Source organism: Gekko japonicus, unplaced genomic scaffold (assembly GCF_001447785.1).
Source record: "Gekko japonicus isolate JY-2015 unplaced genomic scaffold, Gekko_japonicus_V1.1 scaffold1280, whole genome shotgun sequence".
NCBI lineage: Eukaryota > Metazoa > Chordata > Lepidosauria > Squamata > Gekkonidae > Gekko > Gekko japonicus.
The window spans coordinates 348,520-367,316 of NW_015165276.1; the positions used below are offsets into that span (position 1 = coordinate 348,520).

The following is an 18,797-nucleotide window of genomic DNA, read 5'->3' on the forward strand; positions in this document are numbered from 1 at the left end:
CCCGAGAGATAAGGGGTTGCTCCCTCCACAACTGCAGAAAAGGTGACATTTGGTGTTGTGCCTGGTCGCAAACACGTCCACTAGGGGAGTCCCCCACCTGAGGAAGAGTGGAGACAGGTATGCGGGGTGCAGTCCCCATTCGTGCAGGCTGAGTGCCGAACGGCTGAGTTGGTCCGCTTCCGTGTTCAGATGTCCTGGAATGTGAACGGCGATGAGGAATATATTGTGGGCAATGCAGAAATCCCACAGGGCGATGGTAAGATTGCAGAGGCACACCAATACTGTGCCTCCCTGCCTGTTGACGTATGACAGAGCAGTCGTATTGTCTGTCAAGACAGTGACACATTTTCCGGCGATTAGTAGGCGGAAACTGGTAACAGCGTGTCGTATAGCCATCAGCTCTAGGTAGTTGATGTGACGACGAGCGGTGTGTTCGTCCCACATGTCTCCTATGGAGATGTCCATAGAGTTAGCTCCCCATCCCTGTAAGGAAGCCCCTTGAAGAAGATTGGATGGCTGGGTCCACCATTCCAAGGATTCCAGCACTACGGAGGGTGGGAAGAGCACGACCTTGTGCGGGTTCATCGCCAAGTTGTAATTGTGGAGGAACCACAGCTGCAGCGGGCGCATCCTGAGCTTTGCCGTTGTGGATGCCATTAGACCAAGCAACCGCTGGACCCGGAAGGCCGTAGCTGACAGTTGGGTACTGCCGTTGTGGATGCCATTAGACCAAGCAACCGCTGGACCCGGAATGCCGTAGCTGACAGTTGGGTACGCACCAGGTTGGCCAGATTGATGATATCTGTGGCCCTGTCCTGAGGTAGGTATGCCATGCAGGAGGTGGAATCCAGGATGGCACCGATGTATTGAATTCGCTGCATTGGACGCAATTGGGACTTTGGATGGTTGACCATGAGGCCAAGCGTGGCCAGAAGGGACAAAGCTTCTTCGCCATTGGCGAGCAGTACCTGTCGTGATGAAGCCACCAGCAGCCAGTCTATGTACGGGTAAACAGATATCCCTCTCAGCCGTAGGAAGGCTGCAACGACGATCATCGTTTTTGTACATAGCCGTAGGGCGCTGGAGAGGCCGAAAGGAAGAGCCGTGTACTGGTAGTGGTGGCGACCAATTGCAAATCTTTGGTATTGGTGGTGAGAGGGGTGGATAGTGATATGGAAGTATGCATCCTGGCGGTCAAGGGTGGCCATCCAGACGCCCTCTTGGAGTGACGGCAGAATTTGCTGTAGAGACACCATGCGGAAGCGGTGGTAGGTTACGAACCTGTTCAGTTCTCTGAGGTCCAGAATGGGATGAAGACCTCCATCTCTTTTCGGGACTGGAATCCCGTCCCCTGGAGTTGAGATGGAACAGGCTCGATAGCTCCCTTTTGCAGAAATAGGGACACCTCTTTGAGGAGAGGTGGGGAAGGTGGTGTGAGGACGACTATAGACGGGTTTGTGCTGACTTGGGAACAGGGAAGTCAAAAGCTCAGCTTGGATGACTTGACCTGCTTGGTACGTGACGTTTGTTGGGTAGGACCAGTCTTCGGCCTTTAGAAGGAGGACTTCTGGCTACCGGAATACGATCTAGGTCTCCATCTGGTGTCTGGAGACTGATGGGATGTTATGCCTCTTTGCCAAGGACAGGACCATGTCCGTGTTTTATTTGAGTGCCGGGTCGTGGAAGAGATCCCTAGAGATCGGGAGGCCTTAATACTCTTGTCTAGATCCTGCAACGAAAAGTCCGTAGTTGCATGAAAAAGGCCCAGACCATCAAAAGGCATGTCTTCGACTAACGAGCGAGTGTCGAAAGGGAGAGAAGTGGTGCTCAGCCATGAATGCCATCTAAGTGCCACCGCTGAAGCCATGGTCTTCGAGGAGGCTTCCAAAACGTGTTTGGTCATAGTTAACTGCTGTTTAGCGACCACCATGCCTTCTTTCTGCAGCAGTTTGGCAGCATACAATTTGTCTTCAGGCAAATGTACCAGGAGATCAGACATCTGTTCCCACAGGATATACTGGTACCTATTCATACATGCGAGATAGTTTGACACCTTCACAGCCAACGCTCCTGTTGAATAGAAGCGGCGGCCAAAAGCATCTAACTTTTTACCTTCCCTGTCAGCAGGAGCTGAATGTGACTTTTTTGACTTGGACGACGAGGTGACGACTAATGAGTTAGGTTGTGGGTGGGAAAGTAGAAACTCTGCCTCAGGTTGCTGTATGCGATACATATGGTCTAATTTCTTAGTAGAGACAGGGGCGGACGACGTTTTTTGCCAAGGGGTTTTTGCGGCTTGTAGCAAGACGGATGACATGGGGAGTTCGACGACTGAGGACGTGTCCAGTTGGACGATATCATATAAGGAATCCGTAGATTGAGGATCCTTCTGAACAATTGACAATACCAACGCGTGGGCCATTCGTTTTATGAGGTTGGTGTATGTAGACAAGTTATCCGACGGGGATATTGGAAGGTTCTGAAACACGTCGGTATTGGGAGACGAGTTATCAGGCGACTTTGGGGCCTCGGAAGGTTCGGTATCGGAACCAGACTCAGAGGGTTCTTAAGATTCAGGTTCACCTGCAGGGGCAGGTTGACGAGGCGATGGGGCAGGCAGCTGGATTGGTGCAGCCGGTGTGTGCTCCATATGTTTTCTAGGAAGAGGTTGGACGGTAGATGTTCCCGATGGTGGAACATTGTCCAGTTGGGGAGGACAAGAGACCGTAGCCAATGGTCTAGATCGCCTCGGGGAACGAGACCTGTGGGAAGATCGACAGGAGTATCTGTCCCAGTCAGTGTATCCCGAATGGCTGAGCCAAGGCACAGGAGGATGGTAAGGACCGTACAGGTAACGGAACTGCCTCTCATCCTAAGACATCGGAGGTGGCATATACGACCTCGGGGAATGACTCCTCGACCTCGGACGTCGCGGGGAGAAAGTTGAAGGAAGAGCATACATGCCTCTCCTACAATCAAAGGCGTCGATATCGACAGACTCAGGCAGTAAACAGGGAGGCCGACGCTCCGCACTGGATCTTGAGCATCGATGCCGACGGCCGACGGTGTCGGGCGGCTCTGAGATGATCTAAGCCGATGAGCTCGTTGGACCAGGGGAAAACTCCGCACCCAACTGGTGACTTACGAGATCCATTTGGTCGACATCGGACAAGGCTGTCTCCACCTGATGGTCTGGAGAAACCAGCACAAGTACGGTAGCCTGAGACACGACCTGGTTCACCGGTATCGAGTCATTCGGTGTCGAACCAGTCGGTATTGAAGTAGTCGACGGTGGCGGGAGAGCAGGGACTGCTGGCACAGAGCCCAAGTCCTTCTTAGCATGCTTCACAGCCTTAGCCACCGTGTGCGTCGCCACCGCAGGCTTGGCCTTCTTGGCCTTCTTAGCAGGGGTTGACGCTGTGGAAGGAACGTTTGGTACCTTAGATTTAGATCTGTCGGTATCGGAAATGGATTTAGCCTTCGACGTCGACGGTTTCGGCACCGATGTGTCGGTAGCGGAAGACATAGTTATGGACGAAGTGGCCGGCGGGTCAGCCATCGGTTGGAGCGCTTTTTCCAGGAGGAAAACCTTTAAGCGTGCTGCTCTATTCTTCCTAGTTTGATTGGAAAATTGCGCACAATGTTCACAGGAGTCTGGATTGTGGGTCTCTTCCAGGCAGAAAATACAGTATTTGTGACTGTCCGGAGGAGCCAATTTACTCCCGCAACTTCGGCAACGATTAAAAAATCCCCACTTCGTCGACTGTTTTGTCTTTCTCGCCATAGACTGAGAGACGTTAAACAGTCTAAAAGGCAAGAAGGGTTTGGGGGGGGCAATGGCCCGAAGGCCTGAGGTAATTTTACCTCAGACGACAAAAAAACAAAAACGCTCCTTTTTTTAAATACAACAAGAAAAAGGAAAACTGAAGTAAAAGTGAGAGAGAAAAAACAAGAGCTAATCGCTAAAAAGCGACAAAAAACAGCGATCCGACCAGACCTCTCGAAGAAAGGGTCTGCTCAGCGCAGTGGTAAGGAAAGAACTGGCGGGATGTCCGCGCCCATCCCTCTGGGCATGTGGGGCTCCTGCGCATGCCCGGAGGGGCTGGGCGTGAAAATCCGTTAAAAGAGCTTGCTACGGCACTGGCAGATCCAGCGCAGGCGCACTAGATCCCCATTGGTGTGAAGCACAGAGACCACGAAGAAGATCCCTAGGCATCAATTTTCTCACCCGTTTTTGAAACTCCAAGTCCTGTTCCATCTCCTCCTTTGGCTTGGAGGATAGGTCTAATGTCCTTAAGACTTTAGGCAGGAGGCGAGAGTAAATGTCCTGTGGGAAAAGTCTGGATTGGACTGTAGGTACTGCAATCTCTTCGTCCTCTGTGGAAAGTTCACCCTCTTCTTTATCAGAAGATGAAGAAGAGGAGGAAGAAGAAGAGACCACCAGTTCAGATTCAGCCTGTCCCATCAGAGGGCTCCTCTCCCTCGAGCCCAATTTTCGCTTATTGCGTTTTTTTTAAAACAACTTTTATTAGGATAGTACACATTTCATATATATCAACTTCAAAATATATATCCTTTTCTCCTTACTTCCCCCCCTTTTGTAGGCTTCCAACAGCGTTCCCACCACCAGCTCAAATCTTAACATACCTGTTTCTTGTCTATTATCATTATATGCTCATTGTTTATCATTATATGTCCCTTCCTTTCTTTTTAAACAAACTTAATAATTCTCAAAGCAAATCAGATTGTCCTTCATATCCCAATATTTCTCTAAATAGTCTTTAAAATCTTTCCAGTCCGCAAAAAAATTCTTCCGCCTCCAAATCTTTAAGTTTTCTTGTCATTTTATCCATTTCCACCATGAAAAGCAGTTTTTTAATCCATTCTTCTACAACTGGGATTCTATCTAATTTCCAATTCTGAGCATAAATTATTCTAGCTGCTGTTATCATGTACCACAATAATGTCCTTTTCTTGTTGTTAACTTCTTCCATTTTTAATCCCAACAGTAATATTTCTGGTTCTTTCTTAAATCTACTTCTCAATATCTTTTCCATTTCTGCATGAATGGCAGTCCAAAAATCTCTCGCTTTTTCACATGTCCACCACATATGATAAAATGAGCCTTCTACTTTTTTACATTTCCAACAGTTGTTTGAAACATTACAATTTATATTTGCAATCTTTTTTGGTGTCATATACCATCTGTATATGACACCAAAAAAGCAATTTTCTTTTAGATTATTATAGCAATTTTCTTTTAGATTATTACAAGTTGATATTTTCATTGCATTCTTCCACAAAAATTCCCATGATGACATAGATATTTCTATGTTCATATTAATTGCCCACTTTAACATCTCCTCTTTTACTGTCTCATCCTCAGTACACCAAGTTAATAACACTTTATATATATTAGAAATTTGTTTCCCCCCTTCAAACCATACATTTTCAATTTCATTGTTTTTTCCCCTAAAACCAAAATCTTTTTTATCTTTCTTAAATACATCATAAATTTGTCCATATTGTAACCAACCATATCTAAATGCCAAATCTTCTTCCATTTTCATTTCATATTTATCTCCCGTCTGTTTTAACATATCTCTATATTGAACCCAATCCTCCCCTCTAGACGACGAAAAGGGCTTTATCACTTCTGCTGGTACAATCCACAATGGTTTCTTATCTGAAAAGAACCTTTTATATTTAGTCCAAACGTCAAAAAGCGTTCTTCTTATATAATGATGTTTAAAAAGACCATCAGCGTTTACTTTCTCATACCATAAGTAAGCATGCCAACCAAATCTACAGTCATGCCCTTCTAGTTCCAACAACTTTTTTTTTCTAACAAAATCCATTGTTTTAACCAACAAGACAAACTGCATCATGATACAATCTAAAATTAGGTAATTGAAAACCTCCTCTTTCTTTCGCATCACATAAGACTTTCATCTTAATCCTTGGCTTCTTGCCTGCCCAAATGAACTTTGAAATCTCTTTTTGCCAAAAATCAATTTTTTTTACTCCTCTTACAATAGGTATCGACTGAAATAATATGTTCATCTTAACCACTGATATTCTTCCAAGCAATGACAAGTTCAAGGTATCCCATTTCTTAATATCTGCTTGTATTTTTGGCCATAATTTTTCATAATTGTTTTTGTAAAGATCAATATTTTTCATTGTCAAATCGATATCCAAATATTTAGTTTAACTACTTCACATTGTATCAGATTCTGTCATTCTTCCTGCTTCTTTTCTTTCATATTCTTACACATTATTTTGGACTTATTTTTGTTAAGATAAAAACCCGCCAAGTCACCAAATTCTTTTATTCTTTCCATCAAGATTGGTAAATTCTTTATCGGCTCTTCTACCACAAACATTACATCATCCGCAAATGCTCTGTATTTATAAGAAAATCCTTTATTTGTCAGACCTTTTAACTCTTTATCTTCTCTTATCTGTCGTAGCAGTACTTCCAAAATCCATATAAAGAATAATGGGGACAACGGGCATCCTTGCCTTGTCCCCTTTTGCACTCTAAAGTAGTCTGTTACTTCATTGTTTATTACTAATGTTGCTCTTTGCTCTGAATATAAGGCTTCAATTACATTCATAAATGAATCTCCCACTTCTGTTCGTTCCATCACACTAAACATAAAGTCCCAATTTAAGTTGTCAAAAGCTTTTTCTGCATCTGCAAAGAAGAATCCAACTTCCTTTTCAGGATGTTTGTCATAATATTCGATTACATCAGTTACCACTCTTATATTGTCTCTTATTTGTCTGTTAGGTAGAAAACCAGCTTGCTCTTCTTCAATCATTTCCTGCAAGTACAGCTTGATTCTTTCTGAAATTATCCTTGTAAAAATTTTGTAGTCGTTGTTCAGCAATGAAATTGGTCTATAGTTTTTTACATTTGTTAAATCCTGTTCCTCTTTTGGAATAAGCGAGATTGTCACTTCTTTCCATGACTCTGGTATCTTCTTTTTCTCTCTTATTTCATTCACCAACAGCTCAAAAATTGGGATTAGCTCTTCCTTAAATTTCTTGTAGTATTTTGCAGTAAAACCATCTGGTCCAGGAGCTTTCCCCAATTTTGCGTCTTGAATTGCTTTCTCTATCTCTTCCCTTGTAATCAGACTGCTTAATTTTTCCTTCATATCCTCAGCCATTTTAGGTATTTTTAATTTATCCAAAAAAACCTGAATCTTTTCTTAATCGACTTTTTAGTAAATAACTTTGCGTAATACTTATAAAAAGCTCTTCTTATTCCATTACTGTCAACGATTTCCTTACCTTCCTCTATTATTTTGCTTATAATTTTGTTTTCTCTTCTTTTCTTCAACTGCCATGCTAGATATTTTCCAGGCTTATTCGCCCCTTCAAAGGATTTTTGTTGCAATTTCTTCAAATTCCAATATATCTCTTGATTCATAATCACATTTAGCTGTTCTTGCAATAAATGGATTTCTCTAAGTAGCTTCTTCTTTCCCGGTCTTCTGTTCAACTCATTTTCTTTTTCTCTGATTTTTTCTATAATTTTGTTCTGTTGTTCCAATCTCTTTTTCTTTTCTTGACTGTTGAGTGATATCAGTAACCCTCTTATTACCGCTTTGTAAGCATCCCATATCGTCTGTATATCGATATCCGGAGTCCTATTTATTTCAAAAAATTGAGTAGTTTCTTTCTTGATCACATCAATTGTCTCTTGCTTATCCAGTAGATCTTCATTTATTCATCTTGGTTTCCTCCATCCTTCTTTTGATATCCACAAAATCGGGTTGTGGTCCGAATTAGTTTTGGGTAGAATTTCCACCTTCTTAGTTTTTAATACCAACTCACTAGTCACCCATATCATATCAATTCTTGAAAAAGATTCATGTCTGTTTGAATAAAATGTAAATTCTTTCGTTGTGGGATTCCATTTTCGCCAAACATCTTCTAATTTCTCTTGCTTAACGAGTTCGAAAAATGCTTTTGGGAGTTTCCCTATTCTCTCATCTGGTTTCTTTGTGCTTCTGTCTAGTTTGTTGTTAATTGTGCCATTCAAGTCTACTAGAAGAACAATTTGTTCGTGAGTTACCTGGTCCAATTCCTGTATCAAGTCCTCAAAAAATTTCTCTTTAGCTCTATTTGGTGCATAAGTGTTAACAATCAGAGTCTTTTTTGGGTGCATGTTCATTTCAACTGCAATATATCTTCCTTCTTTATCTTTGAATATCTTCTTTGGTTCATATTCCTTTTTAATATATGTCACTGTCCCTTTCTTTTTTGTGTCTGCCAAAGAGTAAAATTCTTCTCCCAGCCTTTTAGCTACCAAGTAATTGGAATTTTGTTTTCTAATATGAGTCTCTTGCAAACAACTTACATTACATTTTTGTTTCTCCAACCAATGTCTTATAATTTTTCTTTTGTTAGGTGAGTTCAGTCCGTTTACATTCCAAGATATAAATTTGTACTCCATTGTCTTGTCTTCTTATTTATCTCCAAAGTCACTATCATTATCATGTAGAAATCTCAGCATGTCCGACGTTGTCTTTATCATCTGTCTCTGGCCCTGGAATTCAAAGCTCAAACCTTGCGGCATTTCCCATCTGAATCTTATGTTTTCTCTGATGCAGCTTATCTGTAAGCTTCTTGAAGTTTCTCCTGTCTTGCATTATCGCTCTGGGTAGCTCTTTCATTATAATTATCTTCTTCCCATCAATCTCCAGAGGGTCTACAAATTGCTTCTTAAAGATAATTTCTCTCATCCTTTTGGTCAATAGCTGAACAATAACATCCTTTGGCAGATTCTTTTGTTGTGCATAGGTTGAATTCACTCTATAAATCAAATCAAAGTGGTAGTCAATCTCTTCCACTTTCTCCTTGAGGTACTCAGCAATGGCATCAATTACTCTCTCTCTAATATCTTCGTTTAATAGTTCTTCAATTCCCCTAAATCTTAAATAATTCTGCGTAGCTCTAAATTCTCCCATTGTCTCCCGTTCTTTTGTTTTCTTTTACAACTGTTTCCACTTTTGCATTGATGCCCTGAATTTTCTGCTCTATTTCTGCAGACTTTTGTGAGGCTGCTTGAAATTCTTTTTTAATTTCTCCTACATCTTTTTTGATCTCGGCCACTTCTGACATCATCAATTCTTTAACTGAAACCACATTTCCTTGGATGACTTGGATCTGTTTTCCCAAATCTTGAATAGCATCAAGCATTCTCTTCTCCACTGCGTCCACAGCCGCCTGTATCTCTTTGTATTTAGCTTTGGCCATTCTTGGTGTCGAAAACGACGCCGCCCTTTGTCTCTGCCTTAACTCCACCTTAAATCACCTTCAGTTTTATATTCCAATAGTCCCTTATTTCATTCCCTTCTCAAATTTAAAAAAGTTTACAGTCAAATTTTTCAGTTGATCTTCTCTCTCTATCTCTTATCTTTATTTCCACCAAGCCACTCTCTATATTAAATTTCAGTTGGCAATCCAGTGACCCTTTGCTCCTAAGAACATCCAATGGCCAGTCTCCGCTATCCGTTCTTATGTAGACAGGCTTCTTTCGGCCACTTCTGGTCTCTCTCCTATAGTCCCGCCAACAGTCCTTCTGTTTCATCTCCAACTGGCACTGTTCAATAGATCTCTTAATGCCCAGCTGAACCGCTACTTTTTAAATCCTCTTCTTGTTTGTTTCGGCCCGAAAACAACAATTTACTTTTCAGTCCTCCCAAAGATGTCAGGCGCACGGATTCTATGGTTTCCGTTGGTAAAGATGTCCCTCTTTGCTGCTCTTCCTGTCTGTTGCTTGAAGATGTCCCCCGTCCACTTCCGCTTCTTACGTTTTGCTCCGTCTTGTGCCTGGTACCCCTTTTAACTTCCGGCTTTCTTCCGTTCCTCCAGCCGACTCTCCTCACTCACCCACACCTTTTCTATGGACAGCAGGGTTTCTTGCCCTCAGTCTTGCGATCTCACAAGCAAGTCTCTTTTTCTTATCACAGTTCGACCACAGGAATGTCAAACAATCGCCTTTTTCTTTAAATTTGCTTCGAACTGTCCACTTTCACACCATGCAAGTTCACTCTATCGGTCCCAAAATTTGCAATCTCTTCTCCGGTTATTTCACCATGCGCTCATCAGTCACCTCCGGTAAGATAAATGGACTTTCGTTACCTTCTTTGTTTATACTGGTTTCACGCTGTTTCTTTTACTGTCAATCCTTCCCCTTCTGTTGTAGAGATCGGGAATAGTGATTTTATGCTGTATACACAGCCCGGTAAGCTCCTTTAGTGGTAATTGCAACGCCCGCTTCATGGAAGGAGATCAAAGAGAAATCCGAGCCTCCTCCGAGGCTCAAATCTCTCCAATCTCGACTCCCCCTTGGGTCTTGCTGCTTGCCTGTTTCCCCCCTGCCTGGGAGAAGCTGCGTTGGGCTGATAAACTAGCTTTCTGGAGCCCCCGTCACCCTGAGCACTTTCAGGATGCGTCAAATCGCCATTTTCCTTCCGACCGGAAGCCCAATTTTCGCTTATTGCGTTTTGGGGTCACGGGAGATCTGGAGGCGCTAGGTGCTCTATTCCTAGTGCCCCTTTCCAGTGGAGACTCCTGTGATTTGTGGCCTTGTAATGTCTCCAGTATTAGATCTTTGAACTCCCTTCTCATTTCCCCTTTAAACCAGTGCATTATGTCCGGGTTAATGGCTTCTGTGGATTCCATGCCCCTAGTTTGGGAGTCTTGGCTGCCCTGGGATATTGAGGGCCTGGCCTGTGTGATGTCCCCCATGGGACTATCCTGGTCTGTCTTCTCTGGCCGTTGCACAACATGCCATAGCCCTCGCTGTGAGTTGTATGGCATCCAAAGAGGCTTCTGCCGCAAATGCTGTGGCTAGAGCTATCTGTTTTAGCTCATCCTTAAGGCTTTTTGGTATGTCACTGTCTACAGACGTTAGCTCTGAGGCCCACAGGTAGGCCACTTGAGCAAACAGGGATCCCATAGCTGATACTCTAAGGGTGGGGAAGAAGTAGGCTGTCTATTGTTGCTCCCTTTCCCGAAGGCCCAGCAATAAGGACTGTAAAATGTCCCTGCTAGAGACCTGACCCATGGACCAGAAGCAATTCGTCCTTTTAAAGAACCTCCCATCCAGATCCAGAGGAAAGGAGTAAAGGGCGGGGAAAAGAAAACGGGAGGAGGGGGGTAGTCCTCTTTCTCTCTCCCCTGCCTTCTCAGCCATTTTAGGGGAACCTGAAAGTGAAAGTAGCCACCATCACTCTCCTAACAGAGCCATGGAGCCTTACCCCACCCACATCAGCTGAATCAGGTGGGGAAGAAGTAGGCTGTCTATTGTTGCTCCCTTTCCCGAAGGCCCAGCAATAAGGACTGTAAAATGTCCCTGCTAGAGACCTGACCCATGGACCAGAAGCAATTCGTCCTTTTAAAGAACCTCCCATCCAGATCCAGAGGAAAGGAGTAAAGGGCGGGGAAAAGAAAACGGGAGGGGGGGTAGTCCTCTTTCTCTCTCCCCTTCCACACCTTGTCAGTTCTCAATGGATACAGTCCTACCATGGTTCAGCCGACCGGGTAGACTGCGCAGGAGACACGTCCCTCCTCGCCACGATCTGGAACAAGGAGGGGGCTCCATTCCAATGCCGAAAGGGACGGCGACAGAGATTCTACACCACCCTCGGCCGCCTCTCTTGCCTCTGCTCTCCCCAGGCTCTTCACTGAGCGTCTGTCCCCAAAACCGCTGCACGCCGCTGCGGCTGGATGGGGGGGGAGAGCAGTTTACCGCCGCCTTCCCACCAGGGTCCGAGGTGTTCCTCTTGGCGCCGCGACTGCCTGGGGGCCTCCCAAGACTGCTGGCACCGGATCCATTGTAATTCGAGGGCTGCAGCTATCGAATATGTTTAGGGCTTGAAGGTAAGTACCTTCTACCATTGCCCTTTAGGTCTCCGCTTCTTCTTCTGACCGGCTTCTGGGATCTTCGTGCTCTTCAGAGCACAGCCAGCACGTCCTACTCAGAAGGCAGAGCCGGTAAGACTGGGGATCAGAGGATAAGCCCCTCCCCTCTGGGATCAAAGTTTGCCGGCCCTGCCTATGGAAGGGGGAGGTGCTTTCCCAGGAGTAAGGAGTCAAGGACTGCTCCACTCCTGGACCCCCGGAGAATGGAAAAATTTGGAAAAAATGTTTTCCCCACAAGCCCTTTTCTTCAATTTATCTGACAGAAAAATCGGAAATTTGGGGGATTACTGGAAAAACAATAACCCTCATATTTTTTCTCTTAACATTGAGTGAAATGCTTTTAAAGACAAGACGGACATGCTGTAGACATATACCCTGTGGAGTCAAAATTTCTGGAAATTTTACATCTCTAGTTCGGCATCAGGATGCCAACAGTGGCTAGTCAGATAACTGGGCACCAAAAGCCAATCTGAATAAAAATACCTTTCATCATTTCCAGAAAACATGCAGTGGAAACTCTTGTATCAAGTCCCTATAGTTAGACAGCCCCCACCTATACACAAGGTGTTCTACCCAAACCTGATACACATACTGATAACTTTCAAATATCCAAACTTTTTACCTGATGAACCATTAAAGACTGGACCTGTCGTTTGAGAACCTGCATCCGTGCTGTGGTGACCACTGATCGGACATCAGGCACTACGCTTTCGCTCAGGATCTCACTGATTAAACGGTGGTTTCTTTGGAAACGGGCCGTAGCTGTGTGTTTCATAGAAAATCCATCATCGTAATCTGAAACAAACACAGCAAATTAGAGAAGGCATAAAAACATCTCGCACGCTGCTGCCATTGCTTAGCTTTAGAGGGAAGACTGGCCACATTGACCTCAACCTTCTATTCCTGCTCTCGCTACCTGCCACTAACACGCCATTACCAGACAATTTCAAACACTATGAAATCTTGAATCTTAGAAGCAAACCTAAGCAAAAATACACTCTTAAAATAGACAATTGAGAAACTGTAAAAGCGTTCTCTTTCTATGTTTCATTTTTATCCTGCCCATTCTCCAACAAGCTCAGAGCAGCATACGTGGTTCTTTCCTCCTCTAGAGTAGGCTGACAGCAAATGACTGGCCTGAAAGCACCCAGTGAACTTCAAGACAAACAGGAATTTGAACCCAGTCCACCTCGGTAACCACTATGCTGCATTGGGACTTCAAAAATTAGCTTTCATTTGAAAACAGATTTAAAGGAATAAGAAAATGGACATTTCTCATACTCAATTAAAGAAAGAGTCTCTTTACTACTTTATGCAGCTAGAAATACCATTGCATTAACATGGAAATCAACAAAGCCTCCTACACTCACACAATGGCATCAAAAACCATGGAACTTATATATCATGGCGAAACTCACAGACAATCTGGACACTATGACTAGGCCTTCTCAACACTCCTATTTTTCCTCTATATGCTTCCCTATACTTGAATACTTGTCTTCTCAAAATGAAATTCCTCAATTAGTGATTGATAGTGGTTTATGATGGTTTTCAATGCTTGAGTATTGTATGATCAGCTATTCTTTATTAATAGTTCAGTTTTAATGGCTCTCGTTCGTTTATTCAGTGGACTGTTACTGTATTATATCCGTGTTCTGGTTTACAGATTGTATTTTTCCTGCCCAGTATTATTGTGTTATGTCTGTTTAAATGCAGTTTCTGATATAAATTCATGGATAACTTTATTATTCCATACCAAATACATATGTACATCAGCTTCTCTTGAAAACCTCGAAACCACCATCATCAGTCAATTTATTTTGATGCTTAAAAAGTCTTAGAGCAAGGATGTTTTTCCTAATGTTACCCTAATTTTCTCTCTCTGATTATTACAAAAATCTGTAGTTCTATTTTACTTTCCAACATTCTATAGAAGTTTAATTATATATTTTAATGTTTTATATCCTCTAGTCACTTTGAGAAGCTGGTGGGCAGGAAAATGAGATTATTTTTACAATTAAGCAAAAAAATAGTTCAAGCATTTCAGATCCTTTAGGCTGGACCCTATGAATCTGTTCTGGTGGAAGCAATGCGCTCTAATAACAATTAAGTGCCATCAAACTGCAACTGACTTTTGGTGACCCCTCGTGGTGTTTTCAAGGTGAGAGACGAACAGCAGTGGTTTTGCCATTGCCTTCCTCTGCATAGCAACCCCAGTCTTCCTTGGTGGTCTCCCATCCAAGTACTAACCAGGGCCGATCTTGCTTAGCTTCCCAGCTCTGACAATCTGAAGCTATTAAGCTTTATTAACTGTTGTCATATTTGGGTGGGGTGGCTGGCTGGCTTAGAGAAGAGTGGCTTCCCTCAAGCCATTCAGTGGGTTTCTGGGTGAACTGAGATTTGCAGTCATGCCTTCGATTTGCAAAATCTCAAACCATTTGGTAACTCTACCAAGACCCGACAAACAAAGTGACTGAGCTGAAAGTGCCTTTTATCAAATTCACACTGCGACCCCACCCTGAATTTTTTAGAAGGGGGATATAGGAAGGATTTGTTTTTGTAACACAGTGTATGGTATGGCCACAACTGTAAACATGTAAAGGAAGAAACTCCTTGGAGAAGTTTTGAGGACAGGGGAGTTGCTGATATTGATAAAATTATGTTTTTAAATATTAACAGTGGCCAGATTTGCTGTTTGAGCACAAATACTCAGGAAAGCTGGCCATGATAAAGGACAAAAACGGTAGGGACCTAACAGAAGCAGAAGAGATTAGGAACAGATGGCAAGAATACACAGAAGAACTATACAAGAAAGACCTCGATGTCCTTGACAACCACGATGGTATAATCACTGACCTCGAGCCAGACATCCTGGAATGTGAAGTTAAGTATAATCACTGACCTCGAGCCAGACATCCTGGAATGTGAAGTTAAATGAGCCTTAGAAAGCATTACTAACAACAAAGCTAGTGGAGGTGATGGTATTCCAGCTGAGCTATTCAAAGTCTTAAAAGATGATGCTGTTAAAGTGCTGCACTCAATTTGCCAGCAAATTTGGAAAACGCAACAGTGGCCACAGGATTGGAAAAGGTCAGTATACATTCCAATCCCAAAGAAGGGCAATGCCAAGGAATGTTCAAACTATCGCACAATTGCACTCATAGCACATGCTAGCAAGGTCATGCTCAAGATCCTACAAGCTAGGCTTCAACAGTACGTGGATAGAGAACTGCCAGAAGTACAAGCTGGGTTTCGAAGAGGTAGAGGAACGAGAGATCAAATTGCCAACATTCGCTGGAGAAAGCAAGAGAGTACCAGGTACCAGAAAAACATCTACTTCTGCTTCATTGACTATGCTAAAGCCTTTGACTGTGTGGATCACAACAAACTATGGCAGGTCCTTAAAGAGATGGGAGTACCAGACCACCTCACATGTCTCTTGAGAAACCTGTATAAGGGCCAAGAAGCGACAGTTAGAACCGGATACGGAACAACTGATTGGTTCAGCATAGGAAAAGGAGTACGACAAGGATGTATATTGTCGCCTTGCTTATTTAATATATATGCAGAGTACATCATGCGAAATGCTGGCCTGGATGAATCACAAGCGGGAATTAAGATTGCTGGGGAAAAGATCAACAACCTCAGATATGCAGACGATACCACTCTAATGGCAGAAAGTGAAGAGGACCTAAAGAGCCTCTTGCTCAGGGTAAAAGAGGAGAGCGCAAAAGTGGGCTTGAAGCTCAACATCAAAAAAACTAAGATCATGGCATCCGGCCCCATCACTCCTTGGCAAATAGAAGGGGAAGCTGTGGAAGTAGTGACAGACTTCACGTTCCTGGGATCCCAGATCACCGCAGACTGTGACTGCAGCCATGAAATTAAAAGACGCCTGCTCCTTGGGAGGAAAGCGATGGCGAACCTAAACAGCATGATAAAAAGTAGAGACATCACCCTGCCAACAAAAGTCCGCATGGTCAAAGCAATGGTATTCCCAGTAGTCATGTATGGCTGCGAGAGTTGGACTATAAGGAAGGCCGAGCGCCGAAGAATAGATTCTTTTGAGTGTCATAGATGCAACGAACATGAAATTGAGCAAACTTCAGAGGACAGCGGAAGACAGGAGGGCCTGGCGGGATCTGGTCCATGGGGTCGCGAAGAGTCGGACTCGACTGTGCGACTGAACAACAACAACACTCAGGAAAGAATTTGTCATGGGACTGCCAAGCTGACATGCTGCATTAGATTTTTAAATTATTTCACACTGCTTTCAGTGTTATTTTATTTATTTCCACCCTGCTGTCTTAATCATACATTCCAAAGGCTTAGACAGGCACAACTGTCCTTTCTAATAAAATAACAAAGCACTGCCTTTCTCACAATACAAGAACTCGTGGGCACGCAATGAAATTTCTGAGTAGTCGGGTTAGAACGGATAAAAGGAAGTACTTCTTCCAAAGAGTGATTAACACATGGAATTCACTGCCACAGGAGGTGGTGGTGGCTACGGGCATGGATGGCTTCAAGAGGGAATTGGAAAAACATATGGAGCAGAGAGCCATCAGTGGCTATTAGGTATAGATAGGAACTCTCAGTCTGGGGCAAGTGATGCTCTGTCTTCTTGGTGCTTGGGGAGGGGGCACTGCTGGACCTCCTGATGGCACCTGGTGTTTTTGGCCACTGTGTGACAGAGTGTTGGACTTGATGGGCCATTGGCCTGATCCAACATTGGCTTCTCTTATGTTATATTCACTCACAAGAAAAAACAAAACAAAAATAACTAGAAGACAATAATTTAAAACTCCAATAAAAGCTGCGAATTGATTAAAAATTATATTGCACTTCTCCAAATTAGAATAGCAACAGCTTAATTAACAGCAATTAAAATAGCCCACAATAGTAGCAAGTCAAGATCTCTGGTAACATTAAGCAGCAAAGAATATAAAAATCAACAATAAAAGTCATCTTAGGCTCTGGTCACACCTGGGGGGAAAGGCGCGGCTAAAGTGCAGCTTTTTAGAACCGCAACAAAAGAGAACTGCGGCGGCGGGATCAAACAGATCCCCCAAGCCGCCACGCAGTTGCTCCCCGGCATGATCAGATGTCGGGGGGGGGAGGAGCTACGGACAGGAGAGGAGGCGAGCCTGTTGCGCATGCACAGTTCAATAGGGCCTCGGATGGTGCGGGGAGATGGGCGCGTTGGCGATCAGATGCCCGCCTGTGCTGCGCGTCAACCAGTAGGTAGTACTGTTTTGGTGCTACCTTTTTGATGTGCGGTTTCGCCCGGAAGGGACGGATCAGGGACGGGTGCGCTCCGCTTCCCAGATGTTACAGTATGATAGTGCCTGCTTGATGCGCCCCCGATCCGTCCCTCTCCCGTGGCAAATCCTCCCGTGTGACCGGGGTCTTAAAATCATCATAACAGGAAGTAAACACATAACTAGGAAAAGGCCCAGGTGAATGAAAATATCTTTACCTGGCACTAAAATCTTGCACATTAGGCAAGAACTAAATGTCTACAGGGAGGGTATTCTGAAGAAGAGATAACCACAATACAGAAGGCCCTGTTTTCCATGGCAACCCTCTTGATCTTAGACAGAGGAAATACATACACCATAGATACTGAAAGTGATCTAAGTTGATGGGCAAGATGGTGTGACAGGCCACCCTTTATACATTCTGACCAATGCTCCCTCTAAGCTGTGAAGTCTTGTGAACAAAAATTCAACTTTGTGAGCTACCGGCATTACAGTTGTGAACAAGCGATTTGTCTGCTGCATAAATTAGCTTGCTCTGGAGCCATACTTCCTGAGCTTAGACAAAAATGTGTCAGCCGGAAGCTAAAAAACTGTGAGCTAGCTCACACTAACTCAGCTTAGAGGGAACACTGATTCTGACCCCAGTCTGTCGAGGGGCTTCAAGGTAAGAACCTGCTTCCCTGTAAAGTAATTTGACTTTGACAAGAAAAACCACTTAAATACAATGGGTTTTAAAAGGGGAATTATATTTACTTATTTTAAAAGAATTATGAAGTCAGAATGCCAGGAGGGGGTTGGGGGCTACCCAGTGTTCTGCACAGAGTGTCACATGTATGACTATCTGCCCACTGGGCAGAAGTCTTGGGTGTGTGCTCGGTGCAAGGAGCTCCTGGTTCTCAGGGAACATGTTTGCTCCCTTGCGGCCAAGGTGGCTGACCTGGAGAAGCAGAGACATTTAGTTAGGCGCACAGAAAAGACTCTCGGGGACTTGATAGATATGTCCCACTCTGGATCTGGCAGCCCCGCTGCTGTCAGGGAGCATGAGGGTCAAGGAGAAACAGGGCACCGTGCTGAGGATAAGGGGAATGTGCCCTCAGAAGGGACCTCTTCCTCAGCTGGTGAGCGGGTATCCTTTTGCACCAAGGAACCATCCCTGGGCAGGGTGGGAGGGGGGCTCTTGGTAGTTGGTGATTCGATCCTTAGGCAGGTAGATAGCTGGGTGGTGAACCCGCGTACTGACCGTATGGTGACTTGCCTGCCTGGTGCAAAGGTAGCGGACATTACGCGTGTTTTAGATAGGCTGGTAGATAGTGCTGGGGAGGAGCCAGTGGTCGTGGTGCATGTCGGCACCAATGATGTGGGGAAATGCAGTCGTGAGGTCCTGGAGGAGAAATTTAGGCTGCTAGGCAGGAAACACAAGGCCAGGACCTCCAAGATAGCCTTCTCAGAAGTGCTACCTGTTCCACGTGCAGGGCTAGAGAGACAGGCACAGATCAGGAGTCTCAATGCGTGGATGTGTCGATGGTGTAGGGGGGAAGGGTTCAAGTTTGTTAGGCACTGGGATGCTTTCTGGAACAAGAGGGAGCTGTA

The 18,797-nt window shown here is 44.3% G+C and overlaps 1 protein-coding gene across 2 annotated transcripts in view; it reads right to left on the bottom strand.

The window, feature by feature from the left end:
- The window catches only part of SMARCE1 (SWI/SNF related, matrix associated, actin dependent regulator of chromatin, subfamily e, member 1), an 84,216-nt gene that overhangs the window by 15,419 nt on the left and 50,000 nt on the right, over positions 1–18,797 (bottom strand). For both annotated transcript variants that reach the window (XM_015410271.1, XM_015410270.1), the window contains exon 8: positions 12,569–12,741. In XM_015410271.1, the coding sequence (XP_015265757.1) occupies positions 12,569–12,741 (173 nt within the window). The remainder of the gene's footprint in view (positions 1–12,568; positions 12,742–18,797) is intronic.